This window comes from Hylaeus anthracinus, unplaced genomic scaffold (assembly GCF_026225885.1).
Source record: "Hylaeus anthracinus isolate JK02 unplaced genomic scaffold, UHH_iyHylAnth1.0_haploid 11997, whole genome shotgun sequence".
NCBI classification, from domain to species: domain Eukaryota; kingdom Metazoa; phylum Arthropoda; class Insecta; order Hymenoptera; family Colletidae; genus Hylaeus; species Hylaeus anthracinus.
The window spans coordinates 2,045,251-2,063,211 of record NW_026534344.1 but is presented as its reverse complement, the minus strand read 5'-3'; the positions used below and the strand labels follow the sequence as shown (position 1 = coordinate 2,063,211).

General features: G+C 40.8%; 4 protein-coding genes across 5 annotated transcripts; 1 reads left to right on the top strand and 3 right to left on the bottom strand.

Annotated features, from left to right (window-relative positions):
• Nucleotides 1-344: 344 nt before the first annotated feature.
• LOC128889731 (transmembrane protein 181) lies at nt 345-4,386 on the bottom strand. Its single transcript, XM_054147643.1, has 13 exons — nt 4,108-4,386; nt 3,840-4,001; nt 3,667-3,770; nt 3,448-3,597; nt 3,268-3,370; nt 3,027-3,180; nt 2,848-2,928; nt 2,674-2,773; nt 2,460-2,587; nt 2,216-2,365; nt 2,036-2,138; nt 1,732-1,962; nt 345-1,666 (listed from the first exon to the last, which is right to left on the bottom strand). The coding sequence occupies exons 2-13, from the start codon at nt 3,986-3,988 to the stop codon at nt 1,530-1,532; spliced, it is 1,590 nt and encodes a 529-aa protein (XP_054003618.1). The 5' UTR covers nt 3,989-4,001; nt 4,108-4,386; the 3' UTR covers nt 345-1,529.
• Nucleotides 4,387-4,518: 132 nt separating this feature from the next.
• Nucleotides 4,519-7,182, bottom strand: LOC128889730 (pre-mRNA-processing factor 17). Of its 2 annotated transcripts, none has more exons than XM_054147641.1 (8): nt 6,849-7,182; nt 6,485-6,701; nt 6,076-6,402; nt 5,787-6,001; nt 5,434-5,697; nt 5,206-5,339; nt 4,905-5,126; nt 4,519-4,826 (listed from the first exon to the last, which is right to left on the bottom strand). In XM_054147641.1, the coding sequence occupies exons 1-8, from the start codon at nt 7,038-7,040 to the stop codon at nt 4,649-4,651; spliced, it is 1,749 nt and encodes a 582-aa protein (XP_054003616.1). In that variant the 5' UTR covers nt 7,041-7,182; the 3' UTR covers nt 4,519-4,648. The 2 variants fall into 2 exon arrangements, with proteins under 2 accessions (XP_054003616.1, XP_054003617.1); XM_054147642.1 differs by having other exon boundaries at nt 6,485-6,745; nt 6,849-6,988.
• A 203-nt stretch (nt 7,183-7,385) lies between these two features.
• Nucleotides 7,386-8,767, top strand: LOC128889733 (BRISC and BRCA1-A complex member 1-like). The gene has a single exon (XM_054147646.1). It carries the CDS (start codon nt 7,613-7,615, stop codon nt 8,555-8,557), a length of 945 nt encoding a protein of 314 aa, XP_054003621.1. The 5' UTR covers nt 7,386-7,612; the 3' UTR covers nt 8,558-8,767.
• Nucleotides 8,768-9,476: 709 nt separating this feature from the next.
• LOC128889729 (uncharacterized) lies at nt 9,477-15,419 on the bottom strand. Its single transcript, XM_054147640.1, has 10 exons — nt 14,954-15,419; nt 14,401-14,690; nt 12,975-13,185; nt 12,623-12,900; nt 11,996-12,119; nt 11,232-11,452; nt 10,962-11,148; nt 10,635-10,847; nt 10,322-10,540; nt 9,477-9,841 (listed from the first exon to the last, which is right to left on the bottom strand). Exons 1-10 carry the CDS (start codon nt 15,024-15,026, stop codon nt 9,480-9,482), a joined length of 2,178 nt encoding a protein of 725 aa, XP_054003615.1. The 5' UTR covers nt 15,027-15,419; the 3' UTR covers nt 9,477-9,479.
• Nucleotides 15,420-17,961: the final 2,542 nt, after the last annotated feature.

Here is a 17,961-nt window from a genome sequence, read left to right as displayed (position 1 = left end):
GATACGTATAAGCTAGAGAATTCTCCCTTACGAATTTACGATACGATACGCGATCTGTTGCGTTTGTTCACGTTTGTTCGCGTTTATTCAAAGCAGCGATGGACATTCGTGCGATTTTTCCTGATCATGTGCATTGGAGCGAGCGTTACAGTCCTCACTGGTGTATACACTTACTTAGAATTTAGGGTACCATTGGATCCCAGTAAGGAACAAAATACAGGGTGTCCCAAAAATGTTGTAACACCGTGAAAGAGGTGGTTCGACGTAGGACGTAAAAGGCAAATTGACGAGTGTCGACGTTTTAGAATTGCTGGATTTCTATAAAATAAATTGTATAACCATTAAATCGTAACGACAAAATGTATTCGATTTTTACATCGTAATTAGCAATGGAACGTGTACATTGGGATTGGGTAAGTTTAAACGATACATGATAAAAGTATAACAAAATAAGGTAATCATGTACAATATAACGATATCAATGATTTCAACGGTCTTGAAGTGTGTTGGAAGTACGTTCTCAAGAAAAAATTATTTACCATTTACGTGTTCGTGGTTCTTACCGTGGCACCTCCAAAACCTGGGTTTCCGATGCAACAAGTCGAAAACGAAAGAACGAACGACAAATATTATAACCTACCCTTTTCAACATACTTTAAAAGCCGTTGAAATCGATCAAGTCCATCGCTATTTTGCAAAATTACCTAATATACAGGGTGTCCCAAAAATGTTGTAACAGCTTGAAAGGGATGGTTCGGGAGGTGATTTGAAGCAACTTTTTCCTTACCAAAAATGTTGTCCGAGGCTTCGTTGAGAAGATATTAACGGAAAACACTGACCAATCAGAGCGCGAGAATGCCGGTGGAGCGCTCGCGATAGCGTATGAACGCGGCCGCTGCATCGGTATACGCGCGCTCTGATTGGTCGGGGTTTTTGGTTAATATCTCTTTAACGAAGCCTCGGACAACATTTTCGCTAAGGAAAAAGTTTTTTCAAATCACCCCCCGAACCACCCCTTTCAACGTCTTCCAACATTTTTGGGACACCGTGTAGTAAAGTAGTTGTTCGTTATTCGGTGTATGTTTACAATTACCTTTCGTAATACATAAAAAGTGGTTAGTCTCGTAAACATTGGGATAAAGTATTTCAAATAGTAGATATTTCATAATTCTGACTTCGTTTTGCGCTGCAAGCCGAGAGTCATGAAAACGTATAAAGTATACGATACACGAAGAGCAACTGTTTTACGTGAATTACTTCAAACAGAGTATGCAAATGATATACGGTATGTTGTATCCATTTTTTTTTTGCATTTATCGACCTGGAATATCATGTTTCTTCTTTTTGCTTTTTTACACCATATGTATGTACAAACACAGATGTACACAAATAGCGAACTAGGTTTCGCTCAGTTTCACTCGTAACAAATTTTTCGTATCGATATCGTTTATCTTACGCGCCATTTTCATACCACATCTTTCATTCGAAAAACGTTTCATTCTTTGTTCGGCATGTCTAGTAATTGCTGTTCATGGCGCACGAGTTAACGGCCGTCGGCTGTCCTCGTCTGATCCACACGTAACTTCTTCGTCCGACCCATAAATGACGTCCTCGTCGGAGTCATTGATCATTGAGAATGCAGGATTATCCTTCGTTATCGACGAATCTAAGATCCATTAAGCAAACATATAAAATACGCAAAATGTGATTTCTTTCTCTGCAAACACTTACGTTGACCGTAAACTTGTTGATGGGCAGGTGCGTACACGTAAGCCATCGTGTACAAGTAAAAATTCAAAAGACCGTACAACGCCATAAATTGAGCCGAAGAACGATAATAAGTCGTAAGGCGAGAAGCAAAACTGTCTTCGAAAATACCGGCTCCGAATTGTCGTGCCGTCACGCAACCGCAAACCGACGAAACGACACCGGCGAGCAACGTCAGGAAACGTAAACGAAGATCTGTAAAAAAAACGTACACAGTCGAGTATAACGTTATCGTTCAGTACCGTGTTAATAGGTATGTCTATCGTACCAAAGTATGGCATCGATCGTAATTCGCTGTACGCTCTTAGTATCAGGAGAAGCAGATACGCGATGTAAAAAACTCCTACCGTGAAGAAAAACACTTTGAAACCCTGCAATCGTATCGCACGTTTATTATTCGTTAAAAATGTTACGGCGTCGAATGTGACCGAGCTTCTCGATAACTTACAAAATAATTCGACGTATCGAGTACGTAGTTGTAAGTTGGATCTTCCAATTCCGTGCAACGAAGCCACGTTGCTAGAATAAGGGCCGAACACCATAACAGACCCACTACCAGAACTTTGGGTAAGTAGAAGGTGATAAGGCGTCTCTCGTTCTATCGAAATTAACACGATCCATAATTATTTAATTACACGTAACATCGTGACGTTACTTTATGCGATAGCGTACGACATTGAAAGAGATCATACCTGTCGGAGACCGTGGTAAACGCACAACCAAAACATGAGGACTGCACAGAGAAACGTTGTTTGCAAAATTGCATCGACCATACCAGGTACCCATGAATTTACCAAAAACGTCATTGGAAACAATGGATCTGCAAAGACGGAAGAAATTTAGTATTTAGAAAGAGTATTTAGAAAGCAACGGATAACGTCGAGAATCGATCATCGATTGTCTTACTATTGTACAAAATCAATAAAGGCAGGAGTATCGAAATCCATTTTTGTTCTATCGACCAGTCGTGCAATGGATATTTTCGGAGAGAATGTCCAAACCAGCACTAAAAATGAACACAGCTTATACAGTATATTTCGCTTGTCACGGAGCGAGGTACGAGACACAGCTACCCTTTACCATAACTCCAAACGCGGTCAGTAGGAAGATAAAACGAAACCAAATCTCGAACTCCGTGAACGCTGGGTTGTAGTTCTTGAACTGCGAACAAACAAAGACATCGTAAAGCGGGATCGTCGACGATACAGAAATTACCATTACGCGATATGTTTTATTATTTTCGTGTAGTGCTTACTGACGTAGAATGTAAGTTCGCGTATGTTATAGCGCTGGTGAAAGCTCTCGAGCCCGTGGAAACGAACAGTAATTATGTAGTAACTATAATCGAGGAATCCTAGGTGAGCAACTACGAGTTCCTCGCACGTTTGCCTTTCGCATTTCAAACGTCTGGTTCTACGATAACAAACGGCCGTATCAACAACAACGATTCGACTAGATTTTAATTCTAAATCGTTGCAAAACGAAATCGCTCCAACTTACCTGTTGTGTCCAGTTTCGGACGACAGTACTGGCATTAGCTTACGTTCGGTGGTGATACCGTCTATGGAGATGCTAATTTGAAAGCTTTTGTCGTATCTTTCGTCTGGAAAATTTAAATAACCGTTACACCTCCCGTCTTACCTATAAATTTACAAAATTGTTTCTTCGCGTCCGTGATACCATCGTTATTGGATGTCAATAATTTTCCGATGACCCACAATTGTTGACTGTACGCGGACAGCAGAGGAGTCTTCATGATAAAAGGACCGGTAGCCACTTCGCTGCCGTTTAAATGAGCTCTCTGTTCGCTCGTAGAAGTGATAGGAGGACCTACGTAAAGAAACCTTTTCTAGTATCGAATTGCTATTCGATGCAAGTGGCGTTATGGTACGACTTTACCTGCGAGTCCAATAAATACCGCTAATCCAAAACATGCGAAGAAAGCAACAAAGACCATAACGAATTCCCTTTTATGCATAGAATATAATCGCATCTGTACCGACCTATGGAACGAAGAAAATTAATACTATCGTCCATGCAAATACGTCAAGTTACCATTCAACGTCGTATACCTTTCGCATCGGTCATGATGATAAGCAGGCGCGATGTATTTGTTAAACTCGCTGAAGAGATCGCTGAACTGCGAAAGAACGTTCCTAACTTTGAGATTCCATCCTGCGGATGGAAGGTGGTACGAGTATCCTAACCCAGGACCGTCCATTTTTACGTTGATTCTGTTACGGTTATACGATATTATTTATTTGTTTACGGAACGGTGTAAACGTTCGAGACAAATTTACGGTCGCATAATTAATTCGAGGAGGTGACAAATGTACACACCCAAACAAGCAGACGTATCACCTTTCCATTTAGCGACAATTCGTAATGAATTACCATTCACAGTCTCGGGACATTTGCACTTTCGTTTTGTCGCGTGGGAATTTAAGAAATTTATAAAGAAAACATGTTGTTAAATAAATATTCGCTAATTCGGCGATTAAATCCTATAGATATTTGGTATAAAAACGAAAAACATTAAATTCACAACGACGCACGCAACGAAACTGGCAGACATCGTGACTCGTTTGCTATTGATTTTCTAGTCAACATGTGATGATGGTTCAGGGTTGTTCTTGCTACCCGTCGCACAACTATCGCATTTCATACGATACGATAGAATGTGTTTAATAACGCACGCAGCTTCGATCCGGGTTGAAATTAGTTTATAAAATAAATCGACAAGACGACAAATTTCTATGATCTTATTTCTTTTTATTTTTCGTGACAAGATTAAAAGTATGCACGTGAAATAAATCTATATACATATATATTATATAAAATACAAGTACACAGTTTTGTAAAAATGCAACCATCGACTCTTTCAGTCCCAATACTTTATTTTTCCATCCCAACCAGCCGTTGCGAGCCTCGAAGGCTCGTGCGGATGCCACAATACATCGATACACACACCGTCGTGGGCTTTCCACTTTTTGTACAACTTTGTCGTCTTCCAATCCCAGATGTAACATTTGCCGTCCGCGTCTCCCGATACGAGATAACTTTAAAGAAGAAATGGACGTATAAGTTGCACCCGGCATTACATAAATAAATTTACAAGATAAAATTAATTATCTTACCTCATATCGGGTGAAAAATCTAAGCCGCACGCATAACCAGCAACCATATGACCCGTGAATGTTTTTTTACGGTTCATTTTAAATCTATTCAATGCTGAGAATATAACAATTTTATTGTCCATACTTTGACATGCGAGCCACTTTTGATTTGGCGAAGGCGTAACGGCTGGCATAGAATGCATAGAAGGGTCGGCTATGTACTTCATGTCGACTGGTATATCCCTGTACGAAAAACGGATGATTGTAGAAAATTTCCCAACCTTATAATTGAAATTTCGCAATTGAAAAAATAAGGGTTTACCATTCCCAAACTCGTAGACTTTTATCGTCCGAAGTCGTTACGAATCGTCGATTCTCATCTACGAACGTTATCGTATTCACTGCTCCCAAATGCCTGTCATACTCTTGCGTTACTTCGCCGGAACGAACATCCCACTGTAACGCACGTATAATTATTATTCGTCGTAGAAATCAAAATTTGTAAATTTTTTTTTAATGAAATCGAACGTATAATACGTTTATAACTTACGCAAATAATCTTTTTGTCACTAGTGCCTGCCACAAACAGATGTTGCTTGTCCGGATCCGGATTAAATTTCACGCAATATGGAATTTTTCTACTTGTAAATCGACTTATGCAGGCACCAGTTTCCGTGTCCCATAACTTCACGTAACGATCGTATCCCGCCGACAAAAATCTTTTTCCATCGTTATCAAAGCTTATATCCCTAACAGCTTGACGATGGCCGTAATAGGTTCGAATACATCTCCTCTCTTTATAAACTTCCCATAACTGTATCCCAAATATTATAATTAAAAAATTATAGTCATTGTTAGTATTGTTCCTCGTGTAAAAATTCCTAAATGCACACAGACACACACCTTAACTCTGCAATCCATACCGCAGGAGAGTAATAAATGTGCCGTACGTGGATACCATCTAATCTGAGAAATACCCTTAGTATGACCCTCCCAAGTATGAATTTGTGCTTTGGGTAAGAAACATCTATCAGGTGGTGACTCGGATCGTAAATTTACTCCAACATCTTGAGGCGCGTGTAAAAACGATCTTCCTTGATAATCCACGCTGTCCTTGACTAGAAAATAAACGTCATCGTTAAATAGTTCATGCAAAATTTAAATGCAAAAAAATCTGTTTTAATCAACATACTATGCAATACTGTTTTCTCTTCGAGAGGTTTTTCTTCTGTTGGTTTTCCTCTTCTGTTTCTTTTGGCTAATATCTCCTCAAGTTCAGCAGCTTCCTCATCCGTTGGTTTTATAACTCGTTTTTCATCAACATATCCACCCCATGGACCTAAAAACCCTTCTATATCTGCGGCATCATTGTTTCTACATCGCTTTCTTTTATCCAAAGGCCTTAGCACTGTACTTTCAAACACAGTTTTGGCACCACATTCTTCTGCTGCTTCTTTCGCTCCGATAATCGTTCTACCTTCATCTGCACTACCATCCACAGTTGGATCCAATGCATACCCTACAACAAGCATATTTATTTACGCAAATGCATCATAATTTCATGTAAATTAAGTTAAACATATTTCATGACTTATACATACCATAACTGGCAAAAGTCCTTCTTTGATTTTCAAATTGAAATTCACTTATGTGTGCTTTTTCTACATATCCGGATAGCATGTTTTTCGCAGCACGTTGCTGCTGTGTTTTAAAAGGATTCTCTGGTCCAATATCTGGAGCAAAGAGCTCTTCAAACTTTGGATTGTGCATGACTTCGTCCATGGTTGAATCTATATGCCTTACGCATAATTCAGTTCCCTATGATATATCGGTTGAATCGAACGTTAATCATTACGTCACAACTGTTACGAAAATGTATGTGAATTATTTAAATAATCTATAAAATTTGAATGCGACTCATCGAAGTAGGTGATAATATCGAAGAGTGTATTAACATTTATTTACCGTTGGTACCACTTCGGGCGCAGAGCAAATCTGCGTGATAACGGACGTAGTTAAGTTTCCCACAGGCACAGAATCAACGGCAGAAACATCGTTTGCGTCCAAATTACGATTAACCTCACTTTTTTCATTTTCATTGTCACTTTCCGCCTCGCTGCAATCGTCGCTACTACCGTAATCTTTCAAAGCGAGCATTTTTCCCTGGTACTCGAATTCAATGTCACCCAATGTTGTTAATTCACTAATTTCCAAACATCCAAATGTGTATCGTTTGTTTATGCGAACAAGAAATTCTTGGAAAGGAAAAAAAAATAACAAAGCTACAGTTTAGACGGAGTGTAGAATAAAATGAAACAATCAACACCTCCTCGTGTCGGTGTGTCGGTGGGATAGAACATAAACGGCGCCACTGTCACACTAATGTCACAAGTCACGTGGTTTTGTGTACCATTGTGTACCTTGTTCTCTCTGAACAAAATATAATAGTTATATTTATAGTTATAACAATTATCTTTGCTTGCGATTCTCTTAGGACGATTTGAAAGATGCCGGAACAAATGAAAATTCTCAAAAATCTGTAAATACCAAAAGAAATTTACACAAATATGGCGTCAGAAATCAACAGTGATCTGACATGCGCACATGAGAAATCAACGTTTCTTCAAAGTATGGTTAAGAGTGCGTTTCACTTAACGTCGTACTAATTGTTCTGTCAAAGTTGATTCGAATCCAAACACTTTACCAAACATAGCAACGTTTCTTCGGTGATGTTAGAGTCGAAAGAGAAGGATACCTTGGATCCACAAGATACGGAAGATGAGGACCAAATATCGCATAGATTTAAATCAGCAACTACAATCGAACCGATATTTAGTAATTCCGAACAAGAGAGAAGACTAAAGTCAAGCAATGCCAATAACGTATCGTGTTTCCTTCCGAATCACTCGGATGAAAATGGTGTATTGGTACGAAAGCTACCAGGAATAAATTTGCCTGAGAAAATTTTGTTTGTAATAGACACTATAAGAGAGAAGAATTGCACTCCTTTCCAACTCACTACAGGAGCTAAGTACATGCCTCTGTTTATGATTAAACGGGTAGTGGAAAGTTTTGTCTGTATAAAATCAACCCTTCAACGCAGCCACGAATATGCAGTAACGATTCTAAATTCTCAAGGTGCTCGTTGGATTTGTGATTTTACCAACAATACTAAGTGCATTATCAATTGCATGGATATGATCAACGAAGATATCTTGGAAGACGATCAAAAGTCTTACGACTTAGGACAGATGTTTGAACAAATACACTCCAGGTTATTCGTGCCACCAAAGAAACATGGTAACGAAGAAATGGTTCCACCATTTCTCACCAGAGTAATTTTAATATACTCCAGATCATATAGCATCCCAAAATTTCACACTGGTAAACAATATCTGGAAAGTCTTACAGAAAATCCATATTTTTTTATTGATGTGTTATACATACACGAGCCACCGTCTTCCGAAAATTTGTGCGAAGAAATTTACGCGGAACTAGCGACGTTAGATACGGCAAACTGTTCATATATACTAGAAGTAGGAAGGAATGCTGCAAAAGTACACGACAGTATGGCTAAGTTGCTGGCGCATCCTCTGCAACGACCGATGCAGAAAGAAATTTGTTACGCGATTGTTCCATCCTCCAGTCCTCAAGAAATGTGTACCAATGTTTAATAGTATAATTTTTGTTCATTGAAAATTAATGAAACATAACTTTTACATCTGTATAAAAATGTGATTATTGCAATACGTGCACTGTACATAAAATGTAGTTTTAGTAATCCTGGCTATCCTTGCAAGATTCCATCCTTCCACTTTTCGATCGGACGATACGAATAAAAATTAGCAATCCGAGCGATTGTTCGTCAAACACGATTATCTTTACTTACATCTAATTAATGCAACGTTTACAGTGTCCTTATGATTAACACGTTGAATACGGAATAATTTCATTCATGCTAAAGATCACAGAAACGTTTTAGATAATCCTCGACATTGTCATCTTGACTCTCAATGTGTTAAGATAAAAAGATTATTCGTCGATATATTGCGATATACTGATTCACGAATCGTTTCATACGAAATTTTATAATTATCTATGAAATGAAATAACTTTTAAAGTTCTATCTACCATTCATTCTTATAAACATATTGCACTTATTGTATCCAGCACATACGTTAATGCATTCTTTGTCGTAATACAAAATAAAAAATTGTTGCACACACAATTGCAACATGTTCTTAACGGATAAAACTTATTATAATAGCGATATCACAGTACAGGAGTTACTCACCTAACTAAAATAAAATAAACTGGAATTGGATTAAAATGCAAATACCTATTGTATTTGTTTTTCTTCTTTTTTTTTTTTGTAGAAATTTCAACTTCACTGGTAAAATTACGGCAATACCTAGACCCTGACGTTAGTTTGCTTTTATTTAGAACAACGTAATATTTTTTCAAGCCGAATCGAACATAATTAGTTGTATCTAAATATCGACTCGACAATTTATCTTAATCTTGCGTATATTTTTTGGTTGGCTATATCGAAACTATGAATAAATAACGAACAATTGATCTGTTTACCACGGGTCGTTAAACGACGGTAACGAAAGCACAGAAACCAAGCAGAAAGTACGAAACGATCGAGGTATGCGTCGAGGACGAAACTCGCAGCGTTCTTAGGACTTGGTTCATTAATTTGACGAGTTGTCTAGCACTGTCTTCCGTAATTTCGTTCGTCGTAATATTCGAGGTCTCTATCGCGTTACTTTTCGTAACATTCGATGAAACGCTCGCGTCGCTTTCTTTCGAGGGCGCGTTCTCGGGCTGCCAATCACCGCAGGTAGGGTAATTACGCGGTACCGGTAGCATATCTTTATGCTCGCCAACTTTGAAGATTAACGACATTCCAACTTCGGCGTGAAATTCAATGTGACAGTGAAACAACCAGTAACCTGGAGAAAAAGCGTAACGTAAATAATTCCGAAAATATAAGGTCTAATATCGTAGATTACAGGGTGTCCCAAAACTCGGGGAGGAGTCGGAAATGGGGGGTAGCTGAGACGATTCTGAACAACAATTTCCTTTGCAAAAATGTCGGATGGGGCTTCGTTAGAGATATTAAGAGAAAACCCCGACCAATCAGAGCGCGAGTATGCCGGTTGAGCGTAGACTACGCGCCAGGCGGCCGCGCTCATTCGCTACCACGGCCGCTCCAACGACATACGCGCGCTCTGATTGGTCGGGGTTTTCTCTTAATATCTCCTTAACGAAGCCCCATCCGACATTTTTGCAAAGGAAATTGTTGTTCAGAATCATTTCAGCTACCCCACATTTCCAGCTCCTCCCCGACTTTTGGGACACCCTGTATAAAAGCAACGAATGCTTACGGAAAATTCCTGAAAAATTTTATTTTATTTTCAGGTCAAACATACCTGGATTATTAGCATGAAAGCGTATGATTGTGTAACCACCGTCTGGTACCGTTACGGTGTCCTTCAGCGGAGCGTGGTCCAAGTTTCTGCGTATCAACCCTTCTTTATCCAATTTCTTTACGTCCTCAGCCATAACATTTTTACCGACTCTCGCCATCGCGATAACGCGAAACTGATAACCGTGAAGGTGAAACGGATGGTTCGCGTCGTAAGCAAAGCCTAAGGAACATCGTAAATAGTATTAAAAAGGAATGAAAATTAAAAGAACGGGTCACGCGTGACACGTATGGCAAGTCGAATGCCGAACGCTAACCTTCGTCTACTAAAACTAGTTCGACTACGCTGCCAAGTCTCACTTGAAGGACGTGAGTACAGGCACAGTAATCTTCCTTGCATCCCTGAACGGTACTCTCGTTGCAAAATCCACTTTGATCAATGGAATCTCTTTGAGAGAGCAGAGGTATAGACGGTAACTTCATAGAAATATGATTCAATTGCGGCGTGAGAACTCGCTTTGTACTCATAACTGGAAACATTTTAGCGGTGTGTTAGAAACTAATAGAAACCAAAGGAATGATTATATCCGACTTGATGAAATATTTATTCGCTCCGACTCGTTCGCGATAAATGGTAACGGTACCTTGATTGAATCCGTACAGTCTACTGCGATGAAAATGAGGATTGTCTTTCTTGTAAAAATCGTAAGACACATAGAATTGGTAATCGGGCTCCAAGGTATTGGACTCGTCGTTCTCGTCCATAGCTTTCAACAAAGGTATGCTGACGCTCCTATTCGTCTCGGTACCTTCGTTCAGAGCGTTCAATTGCTGAAATTGTGATACACGTATCGTTACTTATCGTCGAACCCGTACACACCCGTATACATTATAATAGCGAATTATAAACATACCAGACCCAGAGTATCGTTCGATTCGCGTTCGTACGTGACTTCACCTTCGGGATCTTGCTCGATCGCACCTTCGTATCGCAGTATAGCCACTTGATAAGCTTTGGTGAATCTTTCGTCGCAATCCATCAATCCTCGAAAACGAATCCAATAGTTGGCCACGGTACGATTCGTGTCAACGACGAAGTCGAATCTTTCACCGGCGTAGCTCACCAAAGAATCCACTGTAAGAATCATCGTCGTTACCGTTATCGTTGCGACAAATATCGTTCGTCGACGTAAATTTGAATATACAGGGTGTCCCAAAAGTCGGGGAGGAGCCGGAAATGGGGGGTAGCTGAGACGATTCTGAACAACAATTTCCTTTGCAAACATGTTGTCGGAGGCTTTGTTAAGGAAATATTAAGAGAAAACCCCGACCAATCAGAGCGCGCGTAGTCCGTTCGAGCGGCCGCGGTAGCGAAGGCTACGCGCTAGGCGGCAGCGTCAATGTCCTTCGATGCACGTCGAGTCACTTGTTCGTGTACAAGCGCGACCGCTTAGCTCGTAGCCTTCGCTACCGCGGCCGCTCCAACGGTCTACGCGCGCTCTGATTGGTCGGGGTTTTCTCTTAATATCTCCTTAACGAAGCCCCATCCGACATTTTCGCAAAGGAAATTGTTGTTCAGAATCGTCTCAGCTACCCCCCATTTCCGGCTCCTCCCCGACTTTTGGGACACCCTGTACTATTATAAACCATTATACTATTATAATCACTCGACGCGTACCTTCGATCGGTTCGATGTCACGTCCATCCGAACTAATCACGTACATAGAGTGATCGTCGATCGACAATTCGACCGGGCAATTAAGAAACTCGGCGTTGATAAGCCTAAATCTGTGTCTGGTATTCTGTAAACGAGAAGACCACGTGAAAATCTTTCGCGGTGTACAGAATTGGTAGTTGCATCGCTGAGGGGCAGTAATCGTAATTACGATTACGATTGTAATCAAATGTTTTCGAGTTGTGATTACGATTGCGATTAAAATCGCAAATTTTTCTGCGATTACGATCGTATTTTCAAATGTTTTCAAACATAGAAATTTTGTATCTGAAAACCGATTTCAAATTCATGTTCACCACACCAAAAAACTTAGGAAACCAGGTTTTCGTAAAGATCAAAAATTTTTAAATGTTACCCTATCCAGGCCCTAGCCTGTTGGCATGAATTATTTTAACTGAAAATTTTTAATTTTTAATTTCGACGAAATCATCGTTTTCCAGGTTTCTTGAGGACGAGGAACACGAAATTGAGGTCGGTTTTGAGGTATAAAATTTCTATGTCTGGAAACACCCGAAAATTTGTGATTACGATTATGCCCAACACTACCGAGAGGCTTAATTTTAACTTTACCGGTTTAACGACAAACGTTGCGATCGGCATCGAAGCCGAGACGTTGTTTCCGCCCTGTGCAACCGTGAAACGACCCAAACCATTGATAAGTATAGTAGGCGGCTTGTTGCTCCCGTCCGCGTGATAGTGATTCAAAAATGTATCGGATCCTAATCTGTGAGTCCAATCCAAGATCTGTATGGTATGTTCGTCGACGTCGTACAGATCATAGTGCCAGTTTAAACTCGGAGGTACGCGAACGATCAACGGGCCGAATAATCCATCGCCTCGTTGAAAACCTAAAGAGATTATGGTTCGTTTATTTCCTTTATTCCGTTAGCAGCAAGTTACAACGAATCGTTCGAAACCGCACCTAGATGCGAATGCCAGAAATGCGTGCCTGCTTCTGTAGCGATATAATCGTACCGAAAACTCGATCCTGGCAATATCGGGCATTGAGACACGTAGGGAACGCCATCCATGTACGGTGTTTTAACGTGATGTTGTCCGTGCCAATGCATCGTAGTGCTCTCAGAATGCAGTAAGTTTATTACGTCGACTATTACCCTGTCTCCTTGGCACACCTGCGAACGACAACCGTGGATGGATTCATTAATAAAGCCGAGCCTGCACAACTCGATTTCTATTCAAATAGACTTTCAAGGATTTCCGCGATCCCAAGACAATTTTCTTGTCTACGGTGTATTTATTATATAATACCACCGTACGTGATTAGCAACGAACCACGCGGCTAAGTGAAATCCATTCCGCTGGAACGACGTCGTCGAAACGAATACAAAAAGTCCTTGGCGGGTTATCTATTCTATATTAACAAAACTGTAGACGTATTCGTCCTCGTTGATTGCCGCGTCGCTTTATTACTGTTTCCATTGAAAAAAAAAAGTGATACCTTGAAATACAATGCTATCGAACGATATACAGAGTGAGTCGCGAGAAACAGAACTCCTGAATAGGCTGCTATCGATGATAGGAAGAAATGGATCAGGTGATGCATAGGTGAAAATGCGTAGATGAAAATGCACAGGTGAAGGCGTCAAGGAGATATAAAGGTGATCTCTGTTTTTTTTTTTTTTTTTTTTCTTTAATGGAATGCTATGTTTATGCTGCCGTATCGTGATAGAGGATCTTAAAACGAGTTGAACAAGGTCATCGACGATCGTAGAAAGCAGAGAAAAGCGATGATTATACTTACGATTTTGGTAGAGCAAAAGGAGCCATGAGCGTCACCCCTATTCGCGACTCAGCTCGACGTTCGGATACCTTGACTTTCGAAGGGTGGTTACTCTTAGTCTTATCTAGGGATAACCAACGAGGACGCGAGAGAGGTGTCCATTCTAAAGAATCGAGTTGACCTTGGAATGACCCCAAAAAATTGACCGTGAGGTAAAACTGAAATCACCTCGTGGCACCTTTTGATCTACCAAAACCGTAAGTATAATCGCCTTTCTCTACTTTTTATAACCTTCGATGGCCTCGTTGAACTCGTTTTAAGATCCTCTATCGCGATACACGAGCAAAAACATAGCATTCCATTAAAAAAAAAAAGAAAATAGAGACGACCTTGAAGTCTCCTCTACCCCTTCACCCACGTAGAAAATGTTTGTGTCGCAATATGCACCCCCCTGTGCCGCGTAATTCGGTATATAACATTTGCTCATATTGTTACGAGTAGTTGTTATCCCACCCTGTATAGTATTTGCAAAGATATTGGTTATTCGCACGCGTGCAAACGACGGGGAATAAAGATAGGAGTTAATTACGTTCGGTTAAGTACTCACCTCTATAGGTGGTCCCGGCATTTGGCGATTAACGACTAAAAGAAGCCTTTCGATTCCGTCGGCTGGAACGCAGTGCGGCCGAAAGCAATCGGTGGTATTGCGCGGGCAATCGTAACACGCTTTACTCATCGTACGATAACCCTCTAATTTAAAGAGATAATGGCATTCCATGGACGGTGATCCGTCCTCGCAGTTCCGCCGACATGGATGTTGCCTCCAATCAACTTCGTCGGCTACCTCTGCGTTAACGGTCCCGAATTCGAAATCGTTGTGCGCAGTTATGATCGTTTCTAGAAAGAACGACGATAAATTATTCGTAGACGAATTTCACTCATCCTCGGTTTAGAATCCGAACACCGCGGCGATAGAATCCGAACGTCCGAAAACAAAGCACACCGACTCGACCGGCTCAGATCGGTCTACCGGTTTCGCTTTCGAACCTCAGCGTACAACGTTAATAGTTTCAGAAAGAGACACTTTTTTCGAAATCAAAAGGCCTCTTGATCCCCGGCCGCGTTCGTCGTCTCCTTCTTTTCCTTTACTTTTCACTCACCCGACAAGCAGCCGCTGAACAGCAGAGGAAGTTGTATCAGTTGCAGAAGAAATATCACGTTTTTACACGTCATCCTTGCGAAAACAGGTAAACTCTCGCGATGATCGAAAATTTTCACGACACGTTCACGAATCGTCTACGGAATCGGCGGTTCGCGCAACTCGCGATTATACTAGTGCGACCGTGAAACACGGTGAAAATTCGTTATCGACGTGGAAAATCGTGCGGGCATCCTACTCGCAACGCGTTGGACAAATAGATCCTCAAATAGCTGGGAACAGATGCGACGTGTTTTCTCCTTATCTAATCTGGATCCCGTGAGAAAATGCTCGAGCAGACAGGAATTAAAAATTTGGATGCGATCCACTGCAAGCTCCAATGGTACACGCAGGCGATAACGAGTCTCCAACGACGTCGACGTCAACCCCTTAATCGGAGCGAACGGTCTTCTTAAATTTAACGTTTCGAAACGTCTTTCCTCGTTACGGAATCGAGGAAAAAGATCTCCTCGAGGAAGTATATATTGTATCTCAACAGTAATATCTTTCTCTAACGTTTATCGTATCGACGTATTTCGTTGCGAATTCAGGGCTACTATATAATATTACGTTACATCGAATCTGTTTTTTTTTTGTTTTTCCTAAAAGGATCGCAAACGATTCAAAAGGAAACCGAAATGCACTTTTTCCATTGCGAAATGATCTGTCCGTCGACAGGTGTCACAATCCCTCGGTTGCGGTTGCGATACACGTGTGCGAGTATATGGTGCTGCGCGTCGCTTCGGAACGAAAGTTGAAGGATGAAAAGAAAATCGGTCACGACGGAATACCACCGGTTCTATGTTTCTATCGTCGGTCTCTCGGATGTGCCGCTATTCTTTCTCGCGTCCGATGCTCGTCCTTAACGCGCACTGCTAGTACATGTAAAATCAGCGACGCTTTAAGGAAGACTGGCCCAATGCAGCGCCGTCCGTCTCTCTATACAGGAATTCCCTGGAGGTCACACGTACCCCACGAATCGCCAACGGTCCTGTTACTTTACCACTTTGCTCGATTTTTTAACACGCGTGCAGAACCCGGGACACAAACAACGTCGACGTGCACGTATTCCTCGCGCGTTCGTTCTTCCCCCTGTACAAGGTATCATGGGAATTCCCACTCGATGAAACTTGTACGTATCGATGGCATTCCGAGGTTTTCCTTTTGACGCACGTGAAACTTTCAATGAACTGCACAACCATGCGATCCGGTTACTTCGGTGACCAAGCCAAATATCGAGCAACCCGACTTACATCAAGAGATTAGACGCAGTTGGACACTTTGGAAGAGGTCGTCGTTTTCTGCATTTTTTAAATTCACTTATACATTTATTCATAAATATGCTCCGCCAGTGTAAAAGGATCTTCTTTAATTTTACTTTAATTTTCATTTCGGGCGAATCCTGAAATGCGTTACTACGCTTATCGATCTACATAATTTTCTACCAGATATTCCTCTAACGTCCGTGTAATATGCTTGCGACAAAAATGAAGAAATAACACGGAAAGTATCGTGTATATATTGCGATAACTTAAACGCTTCGAAGCTGTCAGATGTTTGTACAAAATTCATTTCTTCTGTTACGTCTTTCATAAATATTTAAATATGCTCTGTCGGTGTAAAAGGGTTTTCTTTGATTTTGCACAAAAAAATTCATAAAATAAAGCTATATTCCGATTCTATTCAACCTCGAAAGCAAACGCGATTTAATATCGCACAAAAGCGCAAGTTTATTTTATCTTCGAAAAGTGAGCAAGGAAAAGTGTGTTTTGACGTCACAACGAATATCGTCATTCATTCGATGAAATGTAGTTTTAATACCCGTTCCGAAGAACGTGTCGGATTCGTCGATGCATTCATCGTTGGATTTTTGACGACATTGTTTTTTCTTTCGATGCTGCAAGTTTTCGTTTCGACGCCGATAGGACACGATCCATCGTCGTTTCTGCGTGCACGAGCACACGTAGCCGGGGTGACTTTAATGCTCGAGCAGCGAAAGTGAACGACGCGAACGTCCTGTACCCCGTGGACGTATCCTTCTTTTTATTAAGAAACCAACATATATCGCGCTACGTGCACGTTGCGATTTATTTAACGATCAACACGTTTACGTCGGCGCTGCTATTTGTATTTCTCGCTATGAGGCGGCGCGGTGGTACACGCCGTCTGATAGTTACTCGAGCGTGAGCCACCGGTGGTGCACGCCGGCGTGAACGTGTTAAATAAATACATTTCATAAAAGTCGCAAAGTTTCTTCAATCGAGCGCGCGGAGAGATAAGTATAAAACTATTCTATTCCATTTTTATTAAAAAAAAAAAAAAAAAAAAAAAAAAGAATGCATGAAAATCCGGTTGAGTGGTTAATGAGTCACTGTAATATTACGTTTTTTTTTTATTTCCCGCTAACGGCGACTGTACACGTGAGGTAGTGCATTCAAGTTTTTTTCCCAATCGTATGTACCATTAGAATGTTTTATACGAACTCGTGCTTAACATGTTCGCTAATACGCGTTTAATTTACCGCATAGATCATGCGACGCGTATGGACGACATGATTTATAGACGTTTCGAAGATCGAGCTACAAAATTCCGATATTAATTTTCTCGGCATGCAATCGTACATCAGTGATCGGTGAGACAATTTCAAGCAACGAACACCTTCCTGTACCGACGTCCATGCCGTGGAGCACTGATCGCCGAACGTCAATGTTAATTACCACGAGCGTCCTTAAGGCCGACTAAACATGGATTTTTTCGCGGAATCTTACGATCAAACGCGGTACATATACTCAGGCATACGTGTCACGGTTTTTCCGGTACGCGATCTACACGTGACACGATTCCTTCGATGCATAATTAATAAATAAAACGCATCGATTAAAAATTACGAATTTACACAGCGGGTTCGTTGTAAGCACGGATAATTTTTTTTTTTTTTTTTTTTTTTTTTTTTTTTTTTTTTTTTTTTTT